The sequence below is a fragment of the Eschscholzia californica genome, unplaced genomic scaffold, assembly GCF_041429995.1.
Source record: "Eschscholzia californica isolate CP2 unplaced genomic scaffold, dmEscCali1.0.p SCAF_1, whole genome shotgun sequence".
NCBI classification, from domain to species: domain Eukaryota; kingdom Viridiplantae; phylum Streptophyta; class Magnoliopsida; order Ranunculales; family Papaveraceae; genus Eschscholzia; species Eschscholzia californica.
Genome location: NW_028238198.1, coordinates 19,997,111 through 20,019,667, shown reverse-complemented (window position 1 = coordinate 20,019,667; position 22,557 = coordinate 19,997,111). Strand labels below are relative to the sequence as shown.

The following is a 22,557-nucleotide window of genomic DNA, read 5'->3' as shown; positions in this document are numbered from 1 at the left end:
ATCAAATCGGCTCAATAGGAAGATCAGATAAAGAAGACAAAAAACCTGCGAAACAAAATGTCTAGAGGCAACTATGAAGTTTATAACTTTAGTTTACACAATACCTGATTTTGATCGTGCAACCATCGGATGTTGAACCGACATCGACTAAATAGGGTCACTAACGTCTGCACGAGTCAATTCAGACGAATCTGGATCAGCAGTGTGGTAATCAGTTGTAGCAATATTAACTAAAGTAGATAAATTAGAATGGATGAGAGACAAAGTAGAAGGGGCAGCAGATAACGACAGAGAAGAACCATCGGTCGGAAGCCTCGATGGTTGTCGATCAATAGCTTGATGGACACTGTCCGAAGGTAGAGAATAAGTTGCAAAGGGTTCCGTCGAAGCCAGCAGTGAGCCAGAGACATGTCGTTGTTTTTGCGGTACTAGTGGTTGAATGGGAGAAGACTGGACAGTAACCAGAACTGAAGAGGATGGTGAAGCATTGACCACCCAAGAGGAAACCAAAGGGCGCGAAGGCGGCGAAAGATGGATGTCTAAAAATACCCAACGAGGAGTCTCATCCATACTTCACTAAGATTTTGCAAGCCATTAAGTGCAAAAGGAGAAAGTGTTTCATCAAACAAGACATGCCGAGAGATAAAAATTCTAGACGTAGTCGGATTAAGACACTTATAACCCTTATGAGTATCATTGTAGCCAATGAAAACACAGAGAAATCTTATACTCAACTTTATTTTTTCGATAAGGTATCAATAAAAGAAAACATTGACAACCAAAAACACGAAAAAAAAATCATAATCGGGTTGTCGCCGACATAATATCAAAAAGATGAGACATTTTTTAAAACGGGCGTGTGTAAATGATTGCTAAGATAAGAAGCGGTGCTAAACGCCTCGGGACAAAATGATTTTGGCAAATAATTTTGATGTAACAAAGCTAAACCAGTTTCGACAATGTGACGAATTTTTTGTTCTACCACCCCATTTTATTGAGGGGTATGGGGACAAGAAAACTGTTGCAAAACACCATTGTCTGGAAAATATTTTTTAAGAGAGGAAGAAGTGACCTCTCCTCCCCCATCACTTTGAAAACCTTTTAAAGTGGTTCCGAATTGGTTCTCCACTAAAGATGTAAAATTTTGCAAGCAAGCATAAACTCGATACTTTTGTGTAAAAAAAAATATAACCACTTAAAGCGAGAGTAATCATCAACTAATACAAAAATACCGAAAACCACAATTAAATGAAACTGGAGAAGGACCCCCATAGATCAGCATGAACTTTACAAATAGGAAAGGAAGAACGAATAGTAGATAAATTAAATGGTAATTTATGGTGTTTCGAAAGAACACAACTTTGACATTTATTGATTCAATTAGAAATAACAGAATCGAAAAAGGGAGAGACAACTTTGGACACAACCCTCGAATGGGGATGACGGAGGCGCATATGCCAAACATCCCCTTTTACTTTTTATCCTAAATATCAGAATTTGGAAGACTGTCAAAATGAACATATAGAAAGTGAGGCAGTAGAAGAAAACTTTGATCCAATTCAACCTCCTTCTCAAGTTATTAATGACGTAACTTCACAAAGAAGAAGAGACAGCAAAGTGCCTGGAGTAAGGGAAACACTAAAATCAATTGATAACGACTGTAGATGACCTAGATATTATATTTTTTGTTGTTAAATTGTCATTGTTAAATGTTAGACTATCCTCACATAAAACAAAAATATTTGTTTCTATTTAAAATTAAAATTTCATATATTTAACATTTTGTCCTTCAACAAAAAAAAAAAAAATTGTCGACATTTTAGAGATGTGGAGGTCAAAACGGACGGGGGTGCTGTTTGTAAATCGAAGCCAAATATCATATAATATCATTGATTTGACATTATGTATAGTCAAATCAATGTCCAGAACATTAAAAGAGAAGTTAGACTATCTTCCCACCTGCCCCATTAATATACAATATTAAAATTTCATCTGGATCTTTGGTTTTCTTCTATAAATGCTCCTTTTTTTCCTTTTATTTTCTGTTGAGTTTTTTTAGTTTTCAACTCCAACTTAACATAAACAATTTCTTTCCTAGCACTTCTCCAAAATCTCAAAAAACTCATGAAGAAGTGGAAAACTGAAGATCATGCAGGTAACTTACTTTTTCTTCTCTAGTGATTAATTTTCAGCTCATGTTTGAACCCTTTTGCTATTCTTTGTTCTTTTAATGGATTCTTGAATGCCTATTTGATTTGGTTATTCTTATTATTGGTAGTTCAACAAGTTCTGTATAAATTTCTTAATAAGATGTGTGTGTAGTACCAGATCTGCTTTTACCCTTTTCCATTCACTGCATAATCATAAAAATATTGTTTGATCTTTCCCATTCTTTATCATATAACTAATCATTTCTCTCCATGGTTGATGTTATTTCTTCAAACAGGATTAGCATGGAGAGGTTTTGATGATATATGCTCAGCACGATGTATGCCTTCTTTCTTGTACTTCCATAGACACTGGTAGTTCTTATTTTAAGTTTTCATTAAATGTTGTTTTTTTTTCTCTTCGGAGGGATTATTAACTATAATGACATACTCTCTCAAACCAACAAGTAAGTCTTATTGTTCATTTTTTTATTGACTATTTACTGCTGTTTTTTGTATGAATTTTTTGATGAAAGGCCCAAATTTTGGGCCCAAATACAAAAAAAAATCCAGCAAGGATTATTATCTCACCCAAAATCCAATAATCAAATAATAACTCATATCAAACCCAAATACACATCTCTATGCTCCATCTCTCCCCAACTTGTATCTCTAAGACCTAATGGTTTCTTCTAATCCCTCTTTTGCCCTCCTATATATATCCAACTACTCCCTCCCTTTACAAACCAAAATTTTCTCTCTCCAAAATATCTATCTTTCTCCATAATCTAAGTTTACTTTCTCTCTCTACCTCACCGCCCAATACCAAACCCTCTTTTCTCTCTTTTCTCTCAAATCTCACCGACCATCTCTTCAATGGGAATTTAGGTGGATTGACCTTTGACTGGGTCAAATTTGTTAAAATGACCCTTATTTCCAAGTATTGGTCAAATGACCCTAATTTTAGCCATAAACTTCCATATTTGCCCCTCACTATAAAAGATTGTCTAAATAATCTAGACAACCTAATTTGGCCAAAATCAGAGTTTACTCTCTCTCTAGTCGACCGAAAAAGGGAAGCAACGGGACTCTCTCATCTTTCTCATTCTCGGGTAATCTCTCTGAATCGAACAATCTTTCTCACGCAACACTCTCAATCGATCACTCTCTTTGATTCAGGTATTCCTCTATCTCTCTTAAAAGTTGGGAACTCTAACCCCCAAATTTAAATCCTAAAACCCTAGATTTTTTTGGAGCAAGCTCTAATAGGGTGTTAATGGAGGCTTCTAATTAGGATTTTAATGGAGGCTAAGCTTCTAGTTAGGGTTTTAATGAAGGTTAACTAGGGTTCTTACTTCTTTGAGTTAATGACATACCATATTTTATTAGTAGTATATATTTAGGGTTTAGGGAAATAATACCCACATAATAAATATAACACATAACCTGTTTGTAGAAATGTCAGAGTGAAGATAATAGATAGTGGGTTTGTAACATTGAATTCAGAAGTTAATTTCAGAAAGTTGATAACATTCATCCACTTGTTCCTTGTTGATTTTAAGTATATCCATGAATTGGTTCTGAAATTTTGTTGGAATATTTATTGGGTTCAACCTGGTATGATTTTGATGATTACTCAAACCAATTTTCTATGAACAAAAGTGGTGTTACAGAATTCATCTTCCAATGAAGAGTGGAAAGACCTAAATTTCCATTGTTTGAATCGTTTTGGCTTCAATACATATTTTCTCTCTTGTAGTTAAGGTTGGCGAACGGAACGATGAACATGACATTGATTTACCCTCACTTGTTCCTCATATTGAAACCCCTACTCATCTCCCTGAACTCAAAATTCCTCATATGTACTTGCCAGCCTTGGGTTTAGAGAATCCTGATGAGGATTGACATTCGTGTTTTCGAAGAATTCTGTGTCTTAATTATGTGTGTTTTTGCGCTTTTGTATATGAAAAGATGAGGTGAATAATATGTTCTCCTGTTCAAATTAATCTACTGAAATCGGGCAAGTGCATAATATCATAGGCTAAGGATTAATTTATCTCCATATAGATCTGAAATAGACTGAAAATCACTTGTTAGCTATGGGGTTTACTCGGTTTAGAAAAGGGAGGTATTCTGAAAGAGACTTGGGTGTTGTATGTTTGTCTTGCATTCTTCAAATCAGACTCGTCTTTATCTGGATAGCTGGATACAAACAAAGCCAAAATCAATCCAAAACAGCAATCAAACAACTCCAACGAGACAAAAACAAAACAAACACTTCGAAATTTGGTCCGATTCGATTCAGACTCGAAATGAAAATGGAGAAAGGGAATGGTAAGAAGATTGGCCATAACCAAAACATGGTTTTTATTCAAACTTAGCAGCCAATCATGGACAAGCAACAATAATAAGTTGAATCAACCATGGCTTATTTTTGTGAACAAGATATGAGGAGAATCTATTGAGGTAATTAATAGATATAACAAGAGTAAGAGGAGAAAAGGCATAATAGGCATAACACTTCAATTCCATTCAATAGAATCAATATGAGCATTTGAAACATTTAAATCAAATTGGGATTTAAAAGAATCTGATTAGGGTTTGGGTTGGAGTCTTTTTTTCTTAAAAGAAATGAGAAATACACAGTGTGCGATACGGTGCTAAAATAGGTGCTAAAATACACAGTGTGCGATACAATTTAGATGAGATCATTGAAGTTGTTAAATATATTCATGTAACTATATACATGTGTGATTCTACCAAAAATAGGTGCTAAAATTAGCAAAAGAGAATAGATGACATAACGTATCGTTGGAAATCCCTTTCATAAACACCGGACGAGCTGTTAAGGGGGTGATTCTTGCTCTCTATAATATGTTAATTATGATTAAATTGTTCTATTCATTCATGGGTACTTGATTTTTCTTCTTTACTGAGTTTGTTGTATTCATTTATTTGTGATCTACTTCCTTAGACTTTCGGTAATTATATACGAGCTCATTATTAACATTCATTATATATTGTTGTTATTGTATTATCTTAAGTAACTCATATAAATACATAAAGCTATATGGTCTGATCTTAAGCAAAGTGTGTATAATGTTCATAGCTGTTCTTAAGAAAAGTGTGGATAACTCCCATTGAGATTGCTGAATTATGAAATTGTGTTATATATGCTTCTTCACATGTTTATTATATTGTTCACTTAGATTTGTTTCTTCATAGGAATCTATTGTGTTTGAATGCACATCAATATCTGATTGTAAAATGGTGTTTGTTTAAATTTTGTTTGGGTAAGTTATATTTAGTACTAAAATTGGAGGTTGACAATATGATTTCTTATTTGTTATGCAGGATGACACGTAACCTACCATTAAAGACTAAAGAAGCACCTCGTGCGAAAGTGACATGCATTTCAAGGATCGAGGATATGATTTATGTTAAAGATAACTTGAAAAATGATAGACAAAAGCAAATGTTCAAAGAAAGTTGTTTTGGACATCTTTTAGATGTAAATGACCTTAAGTTTTGTTATGTACTTGTGCATAACATGTTGCTGCGTGAAACTAAATCATCGGATATGGATGATGGTTCGATGAAGTTTTTTGTGGGTAAGAAGGAATACTTTTCAGTTGTTGACTTCTCTGAGATTATAGGGTTGAAATATGTGAAAGTAGATGAAGAAGACACGCTTGTAGAAGACATGGAGGAAGATCTTGACGAGGTATCATTGAGAGAGAAATACTTTTCAGAAGAGTCAAGCATCAACAAGGAAGTCTTAAAGAGATGTATTGAAGACTGTGAAGTTGATGTAGATAAGGTTAAGCTTTGTTTATTGTTGTGCCTAGACTATTTTTTGTTAGGTAAAGATGCTCGTAGGACGAGTGTAGATACAGAACATATAGAGTTGGTGGATAATATAGAGAAATTCAATAAATTTCCATGGGGTCTTAAGGTTTTCCAACGCACTTTATCTTGCCTGAAGAAGGCATTGCCTCGTGCAATGGAATCAAAGAAAGAGAAGAAGGAAAATGGAATAACTTATTATTTGAGTGGCTGCCCATTTGGATTTCAGGTAATGTTATTTGATTTTATTTTCTAACTTTTATTAGTTTTACACAATGAGTTCAAATCAAATAACTTTAAAAAATTAAAGAATAGCTTTGTGAAACTGTCTTTGTTGTAATTGATTGCAGGTTTGGGCATACGAATGCCTACCCACAGTTGCAGAAGAATGCGCAAACCGAAAAGCAGGAGGGAATGACGATCCTCCTATCGTTAAGTGGAATTCCAAATGCAAACCTGCCACTTTTGAATCATTAAGGAAAAAATTTGTAGATCCAAATGTAAGATGTTTGTCTCAAATCCTCTTATAATTCACGTATTCTTTGTAACCCTATAATTACTTATACTAACATGTTCATCTTCCAATGATTTTAGGTGGAAGTGTGACACCTTATAGTAGAGAAGGTGGAGAAGATAGAGAAGAGACTTCAGAGTTAAAGAGGTCACGAAGCGAAACCGAGCTACTTAAGAAAGAGATTTTTGACCTTAGAGAAGATCTTCGTCGACGTGACGAGATAATAAAAAATGGGGAATCAAAAAAAATATGTGTTTGTGGTGGATTACAGAGATCTGAAGTAGATATGGAAGAGAAATCACAGAAGCTTATGTCCGAAATGGATAGAAAGGTACTTAATTAGTAGTAGTTTCCTTTTTTGTTTGAACTATATTTAGATTACATCATACAAGGTATTTATACAATAAAATTGCTTACCGTAGGATGATGTAGAAGACACCAATGCAGAGGAGAACCTCTCAGAGTTCCATGACCGTTTGTCTCCGGAGGTAACGTTATTTGGTAGTGTAGTTGCATAACTATTTCATTATATTGAGGAGTTTGCATATCGGTTTATTGCAGGAGACTCTAGGCGATATTGATGTAGATGATCGTCTTGATCAAATGGAAAATGAATGTTTTACAAAGGTAATATATATGCGTGTATTAGTATTTGTAATCATTTGAACAAAGAAGGTATTTAGTGAAAAAAATTTGTAGGGTGCGACAGATGTGGTGGGAGATGATGTTGATGGAGTGAAGAAATTTCCTTTGTGTGAGATGAGAGAAGGTCAATCCGGCCCCCAATTGCAAGAAGATTTGATGGAGGTAATAAAATTTATATGAGGTTAAAAATTTATGTTTTGAGACTATTATAATTGGTTCTTTTTTATTCCTCTACCTAATTTATTTATATTTTAGGATGCGACCGAAGGGTCATTAGACACGATATATAGCGTGTTTAGTGAGGTGTTTAAGGTAGATGAAGATGCAAATGGTGTTAACGATGCTCGAGTGAAGGAAGTAGACGATTTATTAGAAAAGTATCCGTCTGTAGCCCTAAGACCTCCCAGAGATAGCATTCAAACCAATAAATCACCTTACGTAGGGATGAAAAGGAAAAAATGTAACGTTCGTGAAACATTTGACGTCAACGATACTATTAGATTTATGTCGTGGATAAATGCATGGAAGAAGCACCAGTAAGTACCTATTTTAGTATTTACTATAATATGAATTTTCTCTTCATAATTATAATAGCTATATATTTGGCTCATGAGTACCTTTGACAGAACAAACCTACGTATAAATGTTGGCATTGCAACCGTAGAAGGTAAATGGTTTAAAGAGCTATGGATGCAGAACCATTGGTTGACATGCGAGGTATAGGACTATTGGAGTTATGTTTTTGTTTATATTTATACAATTTGTAGTCTAATTTAATGAAAGAGTGAAAGACTTGATTATCACTATCATTCATATGTTGCAGCAAATCGATGTTGGGTTGCATTAGTACCGTACAAGAAGAAACTGTGACCCTTCAAGATTCGGGTTGGATTGGACAACGACCGACTGTTTCTTTTCTGTAAGTTTGTGATTATTATGTATTACGAAGTGTTTGTATCTTGTGTGTCATCTTTTATAACCCTTTGTTTCATTCCTTTTGTCAATCTCTTGTATCCTAGATTTCAGTCTCGTTAGGGACTAAGTGTTAATGCTTAGAACTTTTTTATTTAGTTTAGCAGTATTGTTGGTAACTTTATAGTTCTTTGTGTGCCCCTTTCGTGTTTTGGTTATCTTCATTGCTACTCTTAGTAGTTTGGTTATAAACATGATCTAATATTCATGACTAATATTGTGTTTTCTCCTCTTTTTGTCGAAGCAACTACTACAAACTCGTCACGAGAAATCCCGTTTTCGGAAAGATCCATTGTCGGGCGAAGAAGACAGATGTTTGAAATATTTGAATGGAGAACTTCCACTAGCAAGCAAATCATGGAAGATGCTGAACCAAATATATTTCCCGGTTAATTGTAAAGGTGTTCATTGGGTCCTAGGTGTTGTTCACCTTAAAGAAAGAAAGATCGTAATGTACGACTCAATTCGTGGAGATGGACGACGGCAGACCAGGGGTATGAGTTTTTTAAAGTCTATGTTGCCATTTTTAATGAAAAAGTTGGAGGACAACGAAGAAGAAAAGAAAACCGTGAAGAAGAATCCATGGGCAGTCGAACACGCTGATTTTGTCCCGCAACAAAAAAACACGTAATGTTTATCTCACAAATTGATATTATTATAAATTATATTAGGCCACTTAACAACTGTATTATTACTAATTAGGAATGTTATATTTGTACCACAGGGATGACTGCGGACTTTATTTACTCAAGATACTCGATTGTCTAACATCTGGAGAACCATTAGCTGATTGGTCATTGAATGATATAACCGAATATCGACGCAACCTATGCTTAAAGTTGTTTAATTACCACACTCTCAGATGAGGTACGAGTTGGAATCTTAGTGTCTTAGCATATTACTTCATATATTACTGAAACTAGGTACATTATCATGAAAAAAATGAATTACTGAAACTAGGTACATAACCATGATAATCATGCATCTCTTTTTGTCGTAACTCACTGCTCGATGTTGGTTAAATTTTTTTGTCGAAGCCCGAGCTCCTTGATGAATGTTGTATAGTTTGTGTTGCTTATATGTGTAGTTTCAGGAGTAAAGGAGTTTGAGCCCTAATTTGGTCCACTAATCCTCTACATGACCTTCTTGAGATCTAAGCAAGTTCCCCTGTTGACCGAGTTGTGTAGTGGACTACGACTCCTTGTATTGAACTAATAAATCTCCTGTGCGATAAACAGAAGAGAAACTCGATAACTTTGTCTCTATAAATTCCCTTGCTTCGGACCTGCTGGATCTTTTTGAGTTTCACCTATTATACTTATAGCTCAAAGTCCTAAGAGTTGGGATTGGCCGATCCACCTGAATGATACGTGGATGAGCTACATTTTGGAGTGGCTTGAGTCGATCCCAACAAAGGCCAAGTTGCTTTTCATGTTTAAATCGTTGAAGTTTAATTTGAAGTATTAGAGTTTGTAGCATCTCTCTCTCTCTCTGCATATATAATGTGAAATCTCTTAAGTTGAAGTATTTCATTATTTTGTGTGTCTGAATCATGTGGTGTTTTTTGTTCAGGAGCATGGGATGGTAAAGAAAGGGGAAGAGGTTGCTCTAGTGCAGGGAGGGAAGCAACCAATTTGGCGGTTCTAGTCTACTCACAATATCCAGGTCAAGCAAGTGTAATTCTGCTACACCAAAGAATAACTACAACTGATCAGAATTCGCCTACCCTTTGGCATATGTTTTCTGCCATTTTCGTTCGATGGGGGTTTTCGTTAGAAGATTCCCTTCTCTCGTGAATAGAGAGGTCTTTTGTCTCCTTGTCAGCTTCATCACATATTGTTGATATTTTTCTTTGATTTTGGCAAATATGCTATCGATGACTAAAAAAGTCTATTACTAGACAGTTGACCTTTTTGTTTGAATTTCGTTTCTTGTGCTTTTTGTGGACAAGTCTTTTGTTGTGGACAAGTCTGTATTTCGGTTCTTGTCTTTTATATGTTATGAATCATATATTCCAATTAGTTTTTCTTCCTGCATTCAAATATTTCATGAATCGTTTAAGTAAGTCTAGACTCTGTCTAGACTCTGTCTGGACTCAGTCAAAACTAATGGAGACTATTTTTAGACATGTCCACTTTGTACCGATGTTGCCTATTACGTTAAAACAAACCAAATTACATTTATTATACTTCATAACTATTACATTACTTACTAACAGAACTTTTAAAGCGCTTGAATAGTATTATTGCAATACTAATTGCAAACTTCACAATGCACTAAAATAGTTGTCGAACATGTGAGGTTGGGTCTGCACTCAATACAACTGGACATATTGTACTGTCGTGTGAATCACCGTCCCAAGCAGGACATGGTTTATGTTGAGCTTCCTGTGTGATACAAAAGATAATCGAAATGCACATTTTAGAAAAGGTAAACTAAACTAGTAACTTGTAACAAAACACAGACATATACTTACTTCTCTGTAACGTTCTCTAGCGTCAGAAACCCACTCAAACCTATTGCAATTCTTGTTCTTACAGAGAAGGAAATAACCTATCCCATTATTATTAGCATCAGTAGCATACATCAACGACATATAACTGAAACAACCCATTTCACAATAGCAAAAGTTCCAACCACATTCGTTAACGGAATGGTCTACACTCTTACATATTTGACAACGAGTAGTAATGGACATGGTAACTAGTCTAACATTTTGTGGTAACTATTGTGACGCCCCGTGTCCCAAAATAGACACGACCACGCCCCGGCAATTCACAGACGAGACTAAAATCCGGCAGAGTCTCCTCTGTAAATCGAACCGGTCGCACCTGTAAACCTGTCATGCAAACCATACATTCGCATAAACAAGAATAAACTATTAAGCGGAAGCTAAACAAACTCAACACAACTTCGGGTCGAAACTCGAACCACAAACGTACAAACGCCTCATAAAACGCCGATACAACTTATATACAACTCTAAGTTTTACGTATATACATATTAGAGTTTGGTTTCTGCAATAAATACATAACTTGAAAATAACGAAAAACTATATAAAACGACAAAACTCCACTAGCCTCGTCAGACAAGATCACCGGCTGGAATACAACTCCGCCTCGAGGCTACAACCAAGAACCTGCACACTGACAACTGGTAGGGGGTCAGAATACTCACCGACACGAGTTATTCTGGTAGAAGACCAATCCAAAACCCATCACGTTTTCAAAAGTTCATTTAATAAGTTGTAAACATCATGACAAATCGAGTTATCAAACCAGTTACCATATATACTATATACAAAACCATTTTCCTTAATCTAGCAAGCAATAGCAGTGATTAGCTGCCCACCCATGGTGCGCTCCCAATAAGAGGAGAGTTCCTCAGGAGAACCTAGAGTGCGTTAGATAGTACCAGCCCATTTATGGCACTAGCTAATGCACTACGTCTCCTCGAGAAAGAGACTTACCCCTAGCCGGTAAGCCCCTCTCCCACTAAGGGACTCCGCAATCATTGAAGAGTTTACCTCATGATACATATATATCTTAAGTATCTAAATACGTTTTTGATCACCGAGTTCGAATAAGAGAGCCGTCCCCCAATACCCATGGAAGGACCTGAACCTCATTCTCTTCGGTACCCTGTCATGCATCTAATGCAATCTTTCAAAATCAGTTCCATTTACATTCGTATCTCAAAACCAATATTCATATTCATTATCTTATCAAACACGGAAGTGGAACAACCAAGAGTCATATCGCCACAAAGCAGAGGGATCCAAATCAATGTCACCTCCCAGGCGAGCGGTCAGGGTGTACGGCCCTGAGCCTCGAGCTGGAGGCACGAGCACCAATGGCCAGCAAGTGAAGCACTCTACTCCCACAGGTCTCATGACTAGTGTCGCCCACCTCACCGGTCTCACACGGGTCACAACCGTGTCCACATGTCATCCTACCCTCAATGGCTACGTGCCCGTAGGTTGACATAATTCGCAGTCGGGTACATACAAGAAAATCTCAAGTAATTCGCAATCATCGTAAAAACAGTTCGAAAACATTTCTCATATCGCATCAAAACAGTTCAAGCATATTCCAGTTCATCACTTAAAATCGAGTTTCATGCTACCTAAACTCTAGTTATAATGGCGCATATATTACTGTAGAACCTAACACATTTCATTATCTATAAAACCATGCTGGATAAAGGATTCAGAACCCCTACCTAGCGGTACAAGAACTAGTCTTCCTCCGCTGCAACCGTAGCCAAATCATTCACGAAATGCTCCGGTTCCCCCTCTACCAAACCATAAACAAAACAAATATACATTAAGTTCTTCAGTAAGAACCTTGGTATAACTTAAAGAGTATAAAAAGTAAAATAATAAAACTTAAACAAGAACACAAAAGAAACCCGTAATTTGGAAGACTTCATGTTAATCCGAAATTCGACCGATCTTCTAACTTTACAACCATGTCCCATTAAGGTCGATCCCACACTCTATGAAACTTACTTATATCCTTAACATTTAGTTATTAGATGTCCTCGCCAGAAACCCAAGTGAGTCATCTCCGAAACTTGCCAAATACGAACAACCAAAACAGAATTTTCCTAACAGCACACGGTTCGTTAAAATAGCAATAACTCTCTCAGCCGAGATCGAAACGACTTGTACCATACCTTTCTGGAATCGTGACAAGACATACTACAATATTGATGAAGACTCGAACAGCATTCGATATCTCGATGACTAGTTAAAATAGTAAAACAGTAGGCAGTTTTCAGATTTGCTGAATAGCGCATTGTTTAGTAAAACAGTCGTAACTCTCTCGTCCGATATCGAATCGAGTTGTGCCATACCATTTCGGAAAGCTAACATCCTAATATACGACTTTCGTGTTTCGGGAAAACACATCCGAATACTGTACAAGACCCAGATTATACGACAACAGACTGCACTGTGCAGTCTTTCGAAATTGTCGTTCGATCATTACACTAACCCAATTAACTTCTCTAACTTGTGTATATCTCAAAATCACCTAATTCCCAGCTAAATACATCTTATAATTGCATGAATTATAAAAACCCCCAAATTCCATAAGCCTCAAACCCTAGAATTTAAGAACAAGCCAATAAAATCATCAAAACCATAATTTCTTACTTGATTTAGTTGTTCTTACTCTACTTGTTCATGTTTTCATCGCAAACTAATATAAATTCGAAGTAGAAACAAGATTTCATCAACCAAATTCAAAAGAAATTCGGTCTAGAGAGAGAAAGGGAATTTTACTTACCAAATTATCCATAAAGACTAGCTCCAATCACTTCCCAACACTTTAATTCAACAAAAACAAGATATCCTCCTTGAAAATCAACCCAACTCACTTGGTTTTCGACTTTCTTCCACTCAAACCCTAACCCTCTCATGAAAATCGAACAGAGAAAGAATGCAAGAGAAGTCGGTTCTGAGTTTTCCCCCAAATAGCCGAAATTTCAATTAAGTCCCTGCATTTGGCCGTATTGCAAAATACCCCCCAAATTGCAATATTTGCTGATTTAGCCCCTCTTTTGATTTGACCCAAATGTCAAATAGTCCCTCAACTAACTTTAAAAACATGGGATGTCACAACTATCTTGTGTCAACAAAGAGGGAGTTGTTGTGGTATATATAGAAGAGAATATATTCTCTTGTCACAATCTAAATCATTTAATTTTTTTTGTGTACAATTAGAATATTTTTTTTTAAAGAAAATATAACTTTTATGAAACCTAAAAGTTGTACTCAAACCTATTTTTTGGTGTCTTTGAGAATTCCGCGTTTCTTCATGACAGCATCATGTTTTGCCAATGCATCTTCGGTCCATTCGAACTGGTTGTATTTGAAACACCTAACGAATTTCCGACCACGACTACCACGATCCTCTGATGAGTGAACACGCATCCAACCTCCGCTGTTAGGCTTTGTGCATGGATAACCATCCCATGGACAATCTTTTATGTCGTGGTTATCCTCGTCGCAGTAGTAACAAGTCTTTGGAATAATTTGTTTAACACTCGTTGCTTTTGACTCGTGTATGGCATGATCAAGCCACTTGAATGTTTCACACCAACTAAATTGATATGCTAAATATCTTCTTCCAGGACACGGATGCCCTTCGAATACATGTAACTTTTGAATGCCGATGCATGTACTAACAGAACACCTTGAATACATCCATGGGCATTTTGTTGCAGTGTGTGTGGTTTCTTCGCATAGTTGGCAAACCTCCATCGAACTTGAACTACTCATACTTTGTACAATTTGAGACAAAGTAAAGCTTGATAGAAATATAAAAGGTTTGTAAAATTAAAGTAGTCCTGTACCCCTTTTATAATGAAATTTTTTTTATAGAAAACACTAAAATATATTGTGCCAGTACATAAAAACAATTTTATTTGTTATTTAAAAAGTTAAAGTATATACCTATATAAATATGTGTGGTGTGAATGGAACTTATTTCTTTAATAGTATGAACTAATAACACAACTACTCAACAATTATTTCATGGCTAATTCAAGTGTAGATATATGTCATGCTTGTAAAATGGAAGGACATTTATTGACCGATTGTCGATGGAACTATTCTGTATGTCAATACGGTTGCAACGGATTCATGTTATTAATGTTTACTCCTGACATTAGAGGAAAGGGTTACTTTCTATTATGCAGAAATAATGAGTGTAAGACTTTTGAATGGTTATGTGATGCGACGATGAAAGAAACAACAGTAAGTTGGTTTAATTTCATTAATGAATTTATATTCTTACAAGAATACTAATTTTTCACATGTTATGATATGTAGGATGAAATATGTTGTTTATGTTATGAGTTCGGCCATAATCTACACAGTTGTCCGTCGGGATTAGCTTCATGGGAATGCACGTGCGATGAGATATGCAAGGGCAAGGATGTTGCTTAGTGTTCTTGTAGGAATTTATTCCGTTTTGATGTTACATTTTATATATGTACAATTTATTCACAACGTTTTGTCTGGGGTAGATTGAAAATAAAAGTTCATTTGATCACATAAGCAAAGATACATATTGGCACATATGCCTATCGCTATTACTACTAATCGTACTAATGAACCAAACACATTTCCACATAGAGAAACAATTATTTAACTAGTACATAGGGGTTTAGAAAGCATCACTATCAGACGAATTTTCAATGAGATTAGGATCGTCTTCATTGTCGGAACCAACGGTATAAATATCCATATTGGTTCCCAACATAGTTCGAACATAATCCGAATAATAGTCTGTCTCATTGCGCATCGAGTACGGAGAACACAAATGCTCGACATCTAAACCATCACGCAAATGACTATGACGAAGTAGCCTTAGTCTCATTCGATCATTGTCTTCTCTTACATATAGTAAAGCCCGGTTATAGTCTCTAGCGTTGTTTCGAAGATGGACAGCTTCACGGAAAATTGGTACCCTAACTCCTAAATTAATGCATTGCTCATGTAGCTCAATCCTGGTTCGAATCTCTAAATCTAACACCGTCAATCTATTTCTTCGCCCGTTACCATTCCGAAAAAATTCTTCTTCTTCTTGCAATCTTCGAGCCATTTGTCGTAATTGGAATCTTCGTCTATTCAACACGGTAGAATCGTTTAAGTTGTTATTACCAGTATCCATTATGGATTTGAATTGTTAGGTTCCTTAAATTGTTTTAGTGTGTACTTAACTAGATGAAGTGTGGAATTGGGTAATGAAATTACAACATATATAGAACTCTAAAATGAATCTCAGGAATAAAAATGATGGAGATTTTGAAAAAAAACTTTTATATGACTCAGTCTAGACTGCATCTGAACGAGTCTAGACTGATTCATACACTTAATCTTAAAGTAATAAGACAACTCAAGCCTTTTAATCAATCAACTTTTTGGTAAGCTTATAAAAAGAATATTGACTAGCTAAATCTAAGAATCAGATATTCAATTGTCAGGAATAAAAATGATGGAGATTTTGAAAAAAAAACTTTTATATGACTCAGTCTGGACTGCATTTGAACGAGTCTAGACTGATTCATACACTTAATCTTAAAGTAATAAGACAACTCAAGCCTTTCAATCAATCAACTTTTTGGTAAGTTTATAAAAAGAATATTGAGTAGCTAAATCTAAGAATCAGATATTCAATTGTCAGGAATAAAAATGATGGAGATTTAAAAAAAAAAACTTTTATATGACTCAGTCTAGACTGCATCTGAACGAGTCTAGACTGATTCATACAATTAATCTTAAAGTAATAAGACAACTCAAGCCTTTCAATCAATCAACTTTTTGGTAAGCTTATAAAAAGAATATTGAGTAGCTAAATCTAAGAATCAGATATTCAATTGTCATGAATAAAAATGATGGAGATTTTGAAAAAAAACTTTTATATAACTCAGTCTAGACTGCATCTGAACGAGTCTAGACTGATTCATACAATTAATCTTAAAGTAATAAGACAACTCAAGCCTTTCAATCAATCAACTTTTTGGTAAGCTTATAAAAAGAATATTGAGTATCTAAATCTAAGAATCAGATATTCAATTGTCAGGAATAAAAATGATGGAGATTTTGAAAAAAAACTTTTATATGACTCAGTCTAGACTGCATTTGAACGAGTCTAGACTGATTCATACACTTAATCTTAAAGTAATAAGACAACTCAAGCCTTTCAATCAATCAACTTTTTACACGTCAATCAAACAACTATTTACTCACATGGCAACTTGGAGAATCCATAAATCTGATTTTACAATTGACTATAATAATGGGTGATAGCATCTATTACAAAGTTGTTATTACTACTAGTCTATCAATCTTCTTATTCTACTTCTTTATCATCTTCTTCTACTTAGTCATGGGAGGATTTAACGACGGAATTTGCTTCAGTTGTCGAGATGCTGGACATAAATTGGTTGAATGCCCTACAAGAAAAATGTGTCCGAGGTGTGGAGAGGGTGTAATGCAATGGTTAAGGGTCAACAAAAACAATGAAAATCATGGTAGGTATTTTTTCAATTGCTCGTCACGTTGCAAATATTTTAAGTGGGATGAGGGCGAGACATCACGAACAATTGAGACTAATGAAAATATCTCAATTAACGGGAAACTGAAGGACGAGAAAATTGCCCAGCTCGAGAATATGTTTGAAAATTTAGCCCAAATTGCTGAGAAAAAAGATTTAGAGATCACAACTACTGTGACAAAAATTGTTGTGTCGATGAAGAAAAATAATCTTTGAATTCTCGTTGTGTGTATGTGGTTTTTACTTGTTGCACTTTTGAATACTGATATGTATGTGGGTATTCCAAGACGTAAATTAATGTTTTTCCATGGTTGTAAGTAACTTAGACGATAACAATGATGACAAGACGATTGCAGGAGTCTAGACTCAGACTGCAGGAGTCTAGACTGAGACTGCAGGAGTCTAGACTGAGACTGCAGGAGTCTAGACTCAGACTGCAGGAGTCTAGACTGCAGACTGCAGGAGTCTAGACTGCAGACTGCAGGAGTCTAGACTCAGACTGCAGGAGTCTAGACTCAGACTGTGATTCACGTTTTCTCGTGGAGTCTTTTCGTATAAAAATTTTAACTAGTCAAAGTATATAATAATTGCAAATCAAAAATACAAATTCATTCATCATGTATCGAGAAATCGTGGCATACATCAAAATTGTACTACAATCACTCCAAAATATTTAACCAAAGTTCCTTTAAGTGTTGAACCTGCATATTTTTGTTCAAATAACTCGTGTTATACACCTACAAATACACAACTAAGGTAGTAAAAAACTTAATAAGCAAAGATATTTTGTTTTTACACTTGCATCAAAGAGGAAGGGTCTGACAAAAAGATGGAACTGCTTCATTCGAACGGCAAGTCTTCCTATTATGTCCCGATTGATGACATCGACTGCATGCCTTCCTTTGTCTTGGTAGAGACTCCCCGCGTGATTCTCTTCTTGCTATCTTTGGTCTACCTCCTCGACGTCTGGTAGTTGGAGGTCTAATAAATGACTCATCAGGAAGGTCTGGACATGACCAACCCGATTGAGATGTGACGGGGAACACAGATTCGGCATAAGCTTTGCGCACTGTTTCAGGATAGTAATATTTGTTGCAATAGTCGTAAATGTGTAAGTCCTCGCGTTTAATAACCGCGATAGCATGTATACATGGTAGTTGCTCTAGATCAAACACCCTACAACTGCAAGTTTTATTTAGTATGTCAACTGTTTCACTTGTACGATCATAGTTTACCTGGAACTCGGTTGAACTGATTGGTATAACGAAATATGGGGCTGCCTGTTCCATCCGTGAAGTTATCTTGTCTGCTGCCCATTGGGTTAGAATTGTTTCCCTCGTACTAGATTATTGCCGACGTTCAAAAAACCATTGTTGTATGGTTGCTCTAATGTATTCAACGACATGTGTGATAGGAAGTTCCCTTGCTTCACGCATCAAACCATTAAAACTTTCAGCTATGTTTGATGTCATGATATCATACCGCCTCTTACTCCCATAAGCATGAGCCCATCTCTCAACTCCAACATCACGCAAATAACGACCAACGTTTGGAAAAGCAAGATCCAACTCAAGGAATATCCGTTCAAACTCTGAAAGTTTGTAACTCTTGCTTGCTCTAAAAAATAACGAAAGGAAAACATCTTTTTTAAACTTTGCCTTCAAATTATTACTAAGGTGGTAAATGCATGTACCGTGCATTGCATTAGGAAATACAATTCGAACTCCTTTCAAAATACTCCTATGTCGATCTGAAACAATGACTAAGTCGTTAACATCGCCAATAACTCGACGTATATGAGATAGAAACCAAGGCCAAGACTCATCATTTTCCGAATCACCAATGCCGAATGCAATTGGGTATATGTTATTGTTTCCATCAAGACTAGCAGCAAAAAATAGAGTACCAAGATACTTAGCTTTCAAAAAGGTCCCATCAATCACAATAACTGGTCGAATGCATTCCTTAAACCCACGTATGCAACAACCAAGTGCCATAAAATAAAATTTGAAGTGATTTGAGTTACCTTTTTCAATGTGGCATATGGTACCTGGATTACTCCGACACAACTCATTTGAGTAGTTACTCAATACAGCATACGCTTCATCAGGAGACCCCCTCACCAAATCAATCGCACGTTCTTTTGACCGCCAAGCAACATCGTAACTAATAGTGATGCCAATATCGTTTTGTATGTCCTGGATTATGTCATGCGGTTTGTGTTTTCGTTTCACTCCTACAAACTTGTGTCTTATTAACTCTCCAATAACTCTAGAAGTAGCTTGTCTATGCACACGGTGGAGGTTGCCAATCTTGCTGCAAGTATGAGTGTCGTCAAACTTAGACACCCTAAAGAAATTAGATTCGCCGATTTTAATTGCTCGTAAACTTCACCTGCAACCTTCAACTGCACAAGCTATTGACCATAAACTCTTTGTTGATTTCTTTACTCGAAACTCGAATTTTTCACTGAGAGCCCATAAACTCATCTTATCTTTTAATGCACTCTTGCATTTAAATACCTCATACACTTTCACACCCAAGTCTTTCTTTCCTGAACCTGACCCTTCGTCTTCATCTTCATAGATCAACATCTTCCGTACCTAAGTCTTCTAAAGGCTCCTTACCTTTAACTTTTTCTTGCTCGCAACCACTTCTACCAAATGGATTTTCACTAAGTATTTCAACATCATCAGATGATCCACCCCCTACATCAAAATTAACTTCATCAGAATATTCTCAAATCTCAGAACAACTCAAATCAAACAAATAGTCTTCTTGTTCTCTAGAACAAATGTCTGGTTTTAACTCTTCTGCGAGTTCTTCCCTTACACCCGAAGAACTCAAATCTACCACATAATCTTCTTCATCGAGAGAATAATGGTCATGTCTAAAATCTCCGGGTTCTTCTTCCCCACCTACCTCAACACTTTTTCTGATCATAGGTTCTTCTGTAACTGTTCTGTTTGGTGAGGTGGTCGGATAGCTAGTGAATGGAATGTTCAAATCTATCGAGCACACTTGTTCTCTTTGAGGAACTTCCTCTGGTATTAGGTATTCCTTTTCTACGTTTTTAGAGTGTGAACCACCTTCCATAGTAACATACAATGGAATACACTTAGGGAAATTACCTTTGACAAGTGTCCAGAAAAATGTGAAGTCACGCTCAACCTGAATTTCCATAGGTGAAGGACTCTGAATCGTCCCCGGAACCATAAAACTCAATTTTGGCAAACTTGTCGTGCTATCTTCACATACTATTTCTTTAACAACTTCACGAAATTCTCTAAGTGTAGTCCCGCCTGATACAACTATCCCAGCTTGTTTACCACCAATATACTTAATTTCGTTATTCACGTTTTCTAATTTACCACCATGAAATAACCAAATGCTCACGGATTCCATTACGAATTACCCTACAAAACAAAGATAAGTTCATTATGTATACGTACTAAAATTACTACCAACTTCTAAAATACATACAAACATGACATGAATTTAACATGTAAATTGAAAACACATAAGATGAATTCGATATGATTGCACTTTTACTTTTTAACCCATACTTCATATAATATCATAAGTAATATTATACATTTTTCAGTTTATCTTCTTAATTAGATTAACATAATAAATACAAACTTTTTCTCTTCATTGGACCAACACTTTAGGCACTCATGTTTCTCATTCATTCATTCTACTCTACCTTGGGTTAGCATTTCAACTTAACTATCCTTCTTCTTCTCTAACTTTTCTTCCTTTTCACTATCTAACTGAACTGAATTCCCTTCCTTGATGACTTTTCTAGCTTCTCAAATGATTAAGTCACAAAACTAGCCAATAAATCCCAAATCAATATTAAACATGCTTAAATTTCTAATATGTACATTAATATACACCTCTATAAACACATAAATATTCATTCCCAAGTAATAATTTTATCACAACATAAATATACACAATCATCTTAATTAGGAACTCAGGATCTAATTACTAGTATACAAAAGAAAGACCTAGTATTTCTTCATCAATTAAACCAACTATCATGGAAGCTAGATTGATAAGAAACCATGACAAGTAACAAAACAATAACAGCTGCAACAATCTGGGAGGAAACTTGTGGAGAGACAGTTTTATCTTCACTATGGCATTTTGACAAACAGGAGATGTGCTATATTTATTATGTGGGTAAGAACCCTAGTTAGATTCCATTAAACCCTAATTGAAGTAGTTTGAAGATAAGACTTAAATAATGCCACTAATATAATACTAATAAAATCATGGATTTCATGAAATGAGATCTTCTCTCAAAACAGTAAGAACCTTAGTTAGACTTCATTAAAACCATAATTACGAGCTTCCATTAAAACCCTATAGTTGAACCGAAAAAAAAAACATCCAGAGAGAGAGATAGCCATACCTGCATCAAAGATATTAGTGTGTGTGAGAGAGATAGTGATCGATCCAAAGAAACGGCGCGAGAATGAGAAGTAAACGAAGAAGTTTATGGCTTGTTTTCGTTCTACCAAAAGAGAGAGAGTTTTACTCGGGCTGATATCCTTGTTATTTTCGGTTGTCTAGATTATCTAGACATCCTTCTATAACGAGGGCAAATATGGAAGTTTAAGGCTAAAATAAGGTCATTTGACCAATACTTCAAAATGAGGGTCATTTTAACAAATTTGACCCAGTCAAAGGTCAATCCACCTAAATTCCCCTCTTCAATCTATTCCACCTTCATTCATCATCTTCTTCTCTGTAGACTATATACTTTGCTCCTTCATTCATCATCTTCTTCTCTGTAGACTATAGAAGCCGACATAAACTTCATCTATTCCACCTTCATTCATCATCTTCAATCTATTCCACCTTCATTCATTCATCATCTTCTTCTGGGTGAAAAAACCGAGCCCGAGAGAGATAACCTTTTTCACGTTTTCGTGGTTCAGTCATCACCGTCATTCATCATCTTCTTCTCTGTAGAAACTTCAGTCATCATCTTCTTCTTCTTCTATAAAACCAGGTAACTTTTTATTATTTGTTCATCCTTCTTTTGTGATGATTAGTTTCTGGTTTGTGCGTAATGTTTATGATTTGTCCGTACAGTTTAGGGTTTTTTCTCTCAACTTCTGTTTTTATACTTTCATTGTTCAGATTTTGAAAACATTTTGTTAAATGTTAACCTAACTTTATAACGTGTTAACATATTTGTTGCAATGCTATATAATGATCACTGTGATCATCATTTTATTAAATGATCAGACATTGCAGTGTGGACCATATGATTTTACCACATATTTCTTGTTTGTACGTTCATTGTTTGATGTGTCCGTACAGTTTATTTGTTATTTTCTCTAAAGCTTTG

The 22,557-nt window shown here is 35.6% G+C and overlaps 3 protein-coding genes and 2 long non-coding RNA genes across 10 annotated transcripts; 2 read left to right on the top strand and 3 right to left on the bottom strand.

Moving 5' to 3' along the window:
- Positions 1–1,810: 1,810 nt before the first annotated feature.
- LOC147564961 (uncharacterized) lies at positions 1,811–10,145 on the top strand. Of its 6 annotated transcripts, XM_086651352.1 has the most exons (16): positions 1,960–2,155; positions 2,447–2,488; positions 2,575–2,614; positions 3,192–3,326; positions 5,502–6,222; positions 6,344–6,493; positions 6,588–6,838; positions 6,930–6,995; positions 7,069–7,134; positions 7,217–7,314; positions 7,408–7,688; positions 7,779–7,869; positions 7,976–8,071; positions 8,369–8,751; positions 8,849–8,991; positions 9,697–10,145. In XM_086651352.1, exons 5-7 carry the CDS (start codon positions 5,503–5,505, stop codon positions 6,597–6,599), a joined length of 882 nt encoding a protein of 293 aa, XP_086507478.1. In that variant the 5' UTR covers positions 1,960–2,155; positions 2,447–2,488; positions 2,575–2,614; positions 3,192–3,326; position 5,502; the 3' UTR covers positions 6,600–6,838; positions 6,930–6,995; positions 7,069–7,134; positions 7,217–7,314; positions 7,408–7,688; positions 7,779–7,869; positions 7,976–8,071; positions 8,369–8,751; positions 8,849–8,991; positions 9,697–10,145. The 6 variants fall into 6 exon arrangements, with proteins under 6 accessions (XP_086507474.1, XP_086507473.1, XP_086507478.1 ...); XM_086651348.1 differs by lacking the exon at positions 3,192–3,326 and having other exon boundaries at positions 1,811–2,155; XM_086651347.1 differs by lacking the exon at positions 3,192–3,326 and having other exon boundaries at positions 1,913–2,155; positions 7,207–7,314.
- An 867-nt stretch (positions 10,146–11,012) lies between these two features.
- LOC147564960 (uncharacterized) lies at positions 11,013–13,572 on the bottom strand. Its single transcript, XR_015229136.1, has 3 exons — positions 13,416–13,572; positions 12,346–12,419; positions 11,013–11,277 (listed from the first exon to the last, which is right to left on the bottom strand). It is a non-coding gene; the product is annotated as an uncharacterized LOC147564960 (long non-coding RNA).
- A 690-nt stretch (positions 13,573–14,262) lies between these two features.
- On the top strand, positions 14,263–15,185 carry LOC147564959 (uncharacterized). Its single transcript, XR_015229065.1, has 2 exons — positions 14,263–14,457; positions 14,963–15,185. It is a non-coding gene; the product is annotated as an uncharacterized LOC147564959 (long non-coding RNA).
- A 2,810-nt stretch (positions 15,186–17,995) lies between these two features.
- LOC147564958 (uncharacterized) lies at positions 17,996–18,481 on the bottom strand. The gene has a single exon (XM_086642883.1). It carries the CDS (start codon positions 18,479–18,481, stop codon positions 17,996–17,998), a length of 486 nt encoding a protein of 161 aa, XP_086499009.1.
- A 57-nt stretch (positions 18,482–18,538) lies between these two features.
- LOC147564957 (uncharacterized) lies at positions 18,539–19,786 on the bottom strand. The gene is made up of 2 exons (XM_086642831.1): positions 19,587–19,786; positions 18,539–19,508 (listed from the first exon to the last, which is right to left on the bottom strand). The coding sequence occupies exons 1-2, from the start codon at positions 19,784–19,786 to the stop codon at positions 18,539–18,541; spliced, it is 1,170 nt and encodes a 389-aa protein (XP_086498957.1).
- Between the last annotated feature and the right edge of the window lie 2,771 nt (positions 19,787–22,557).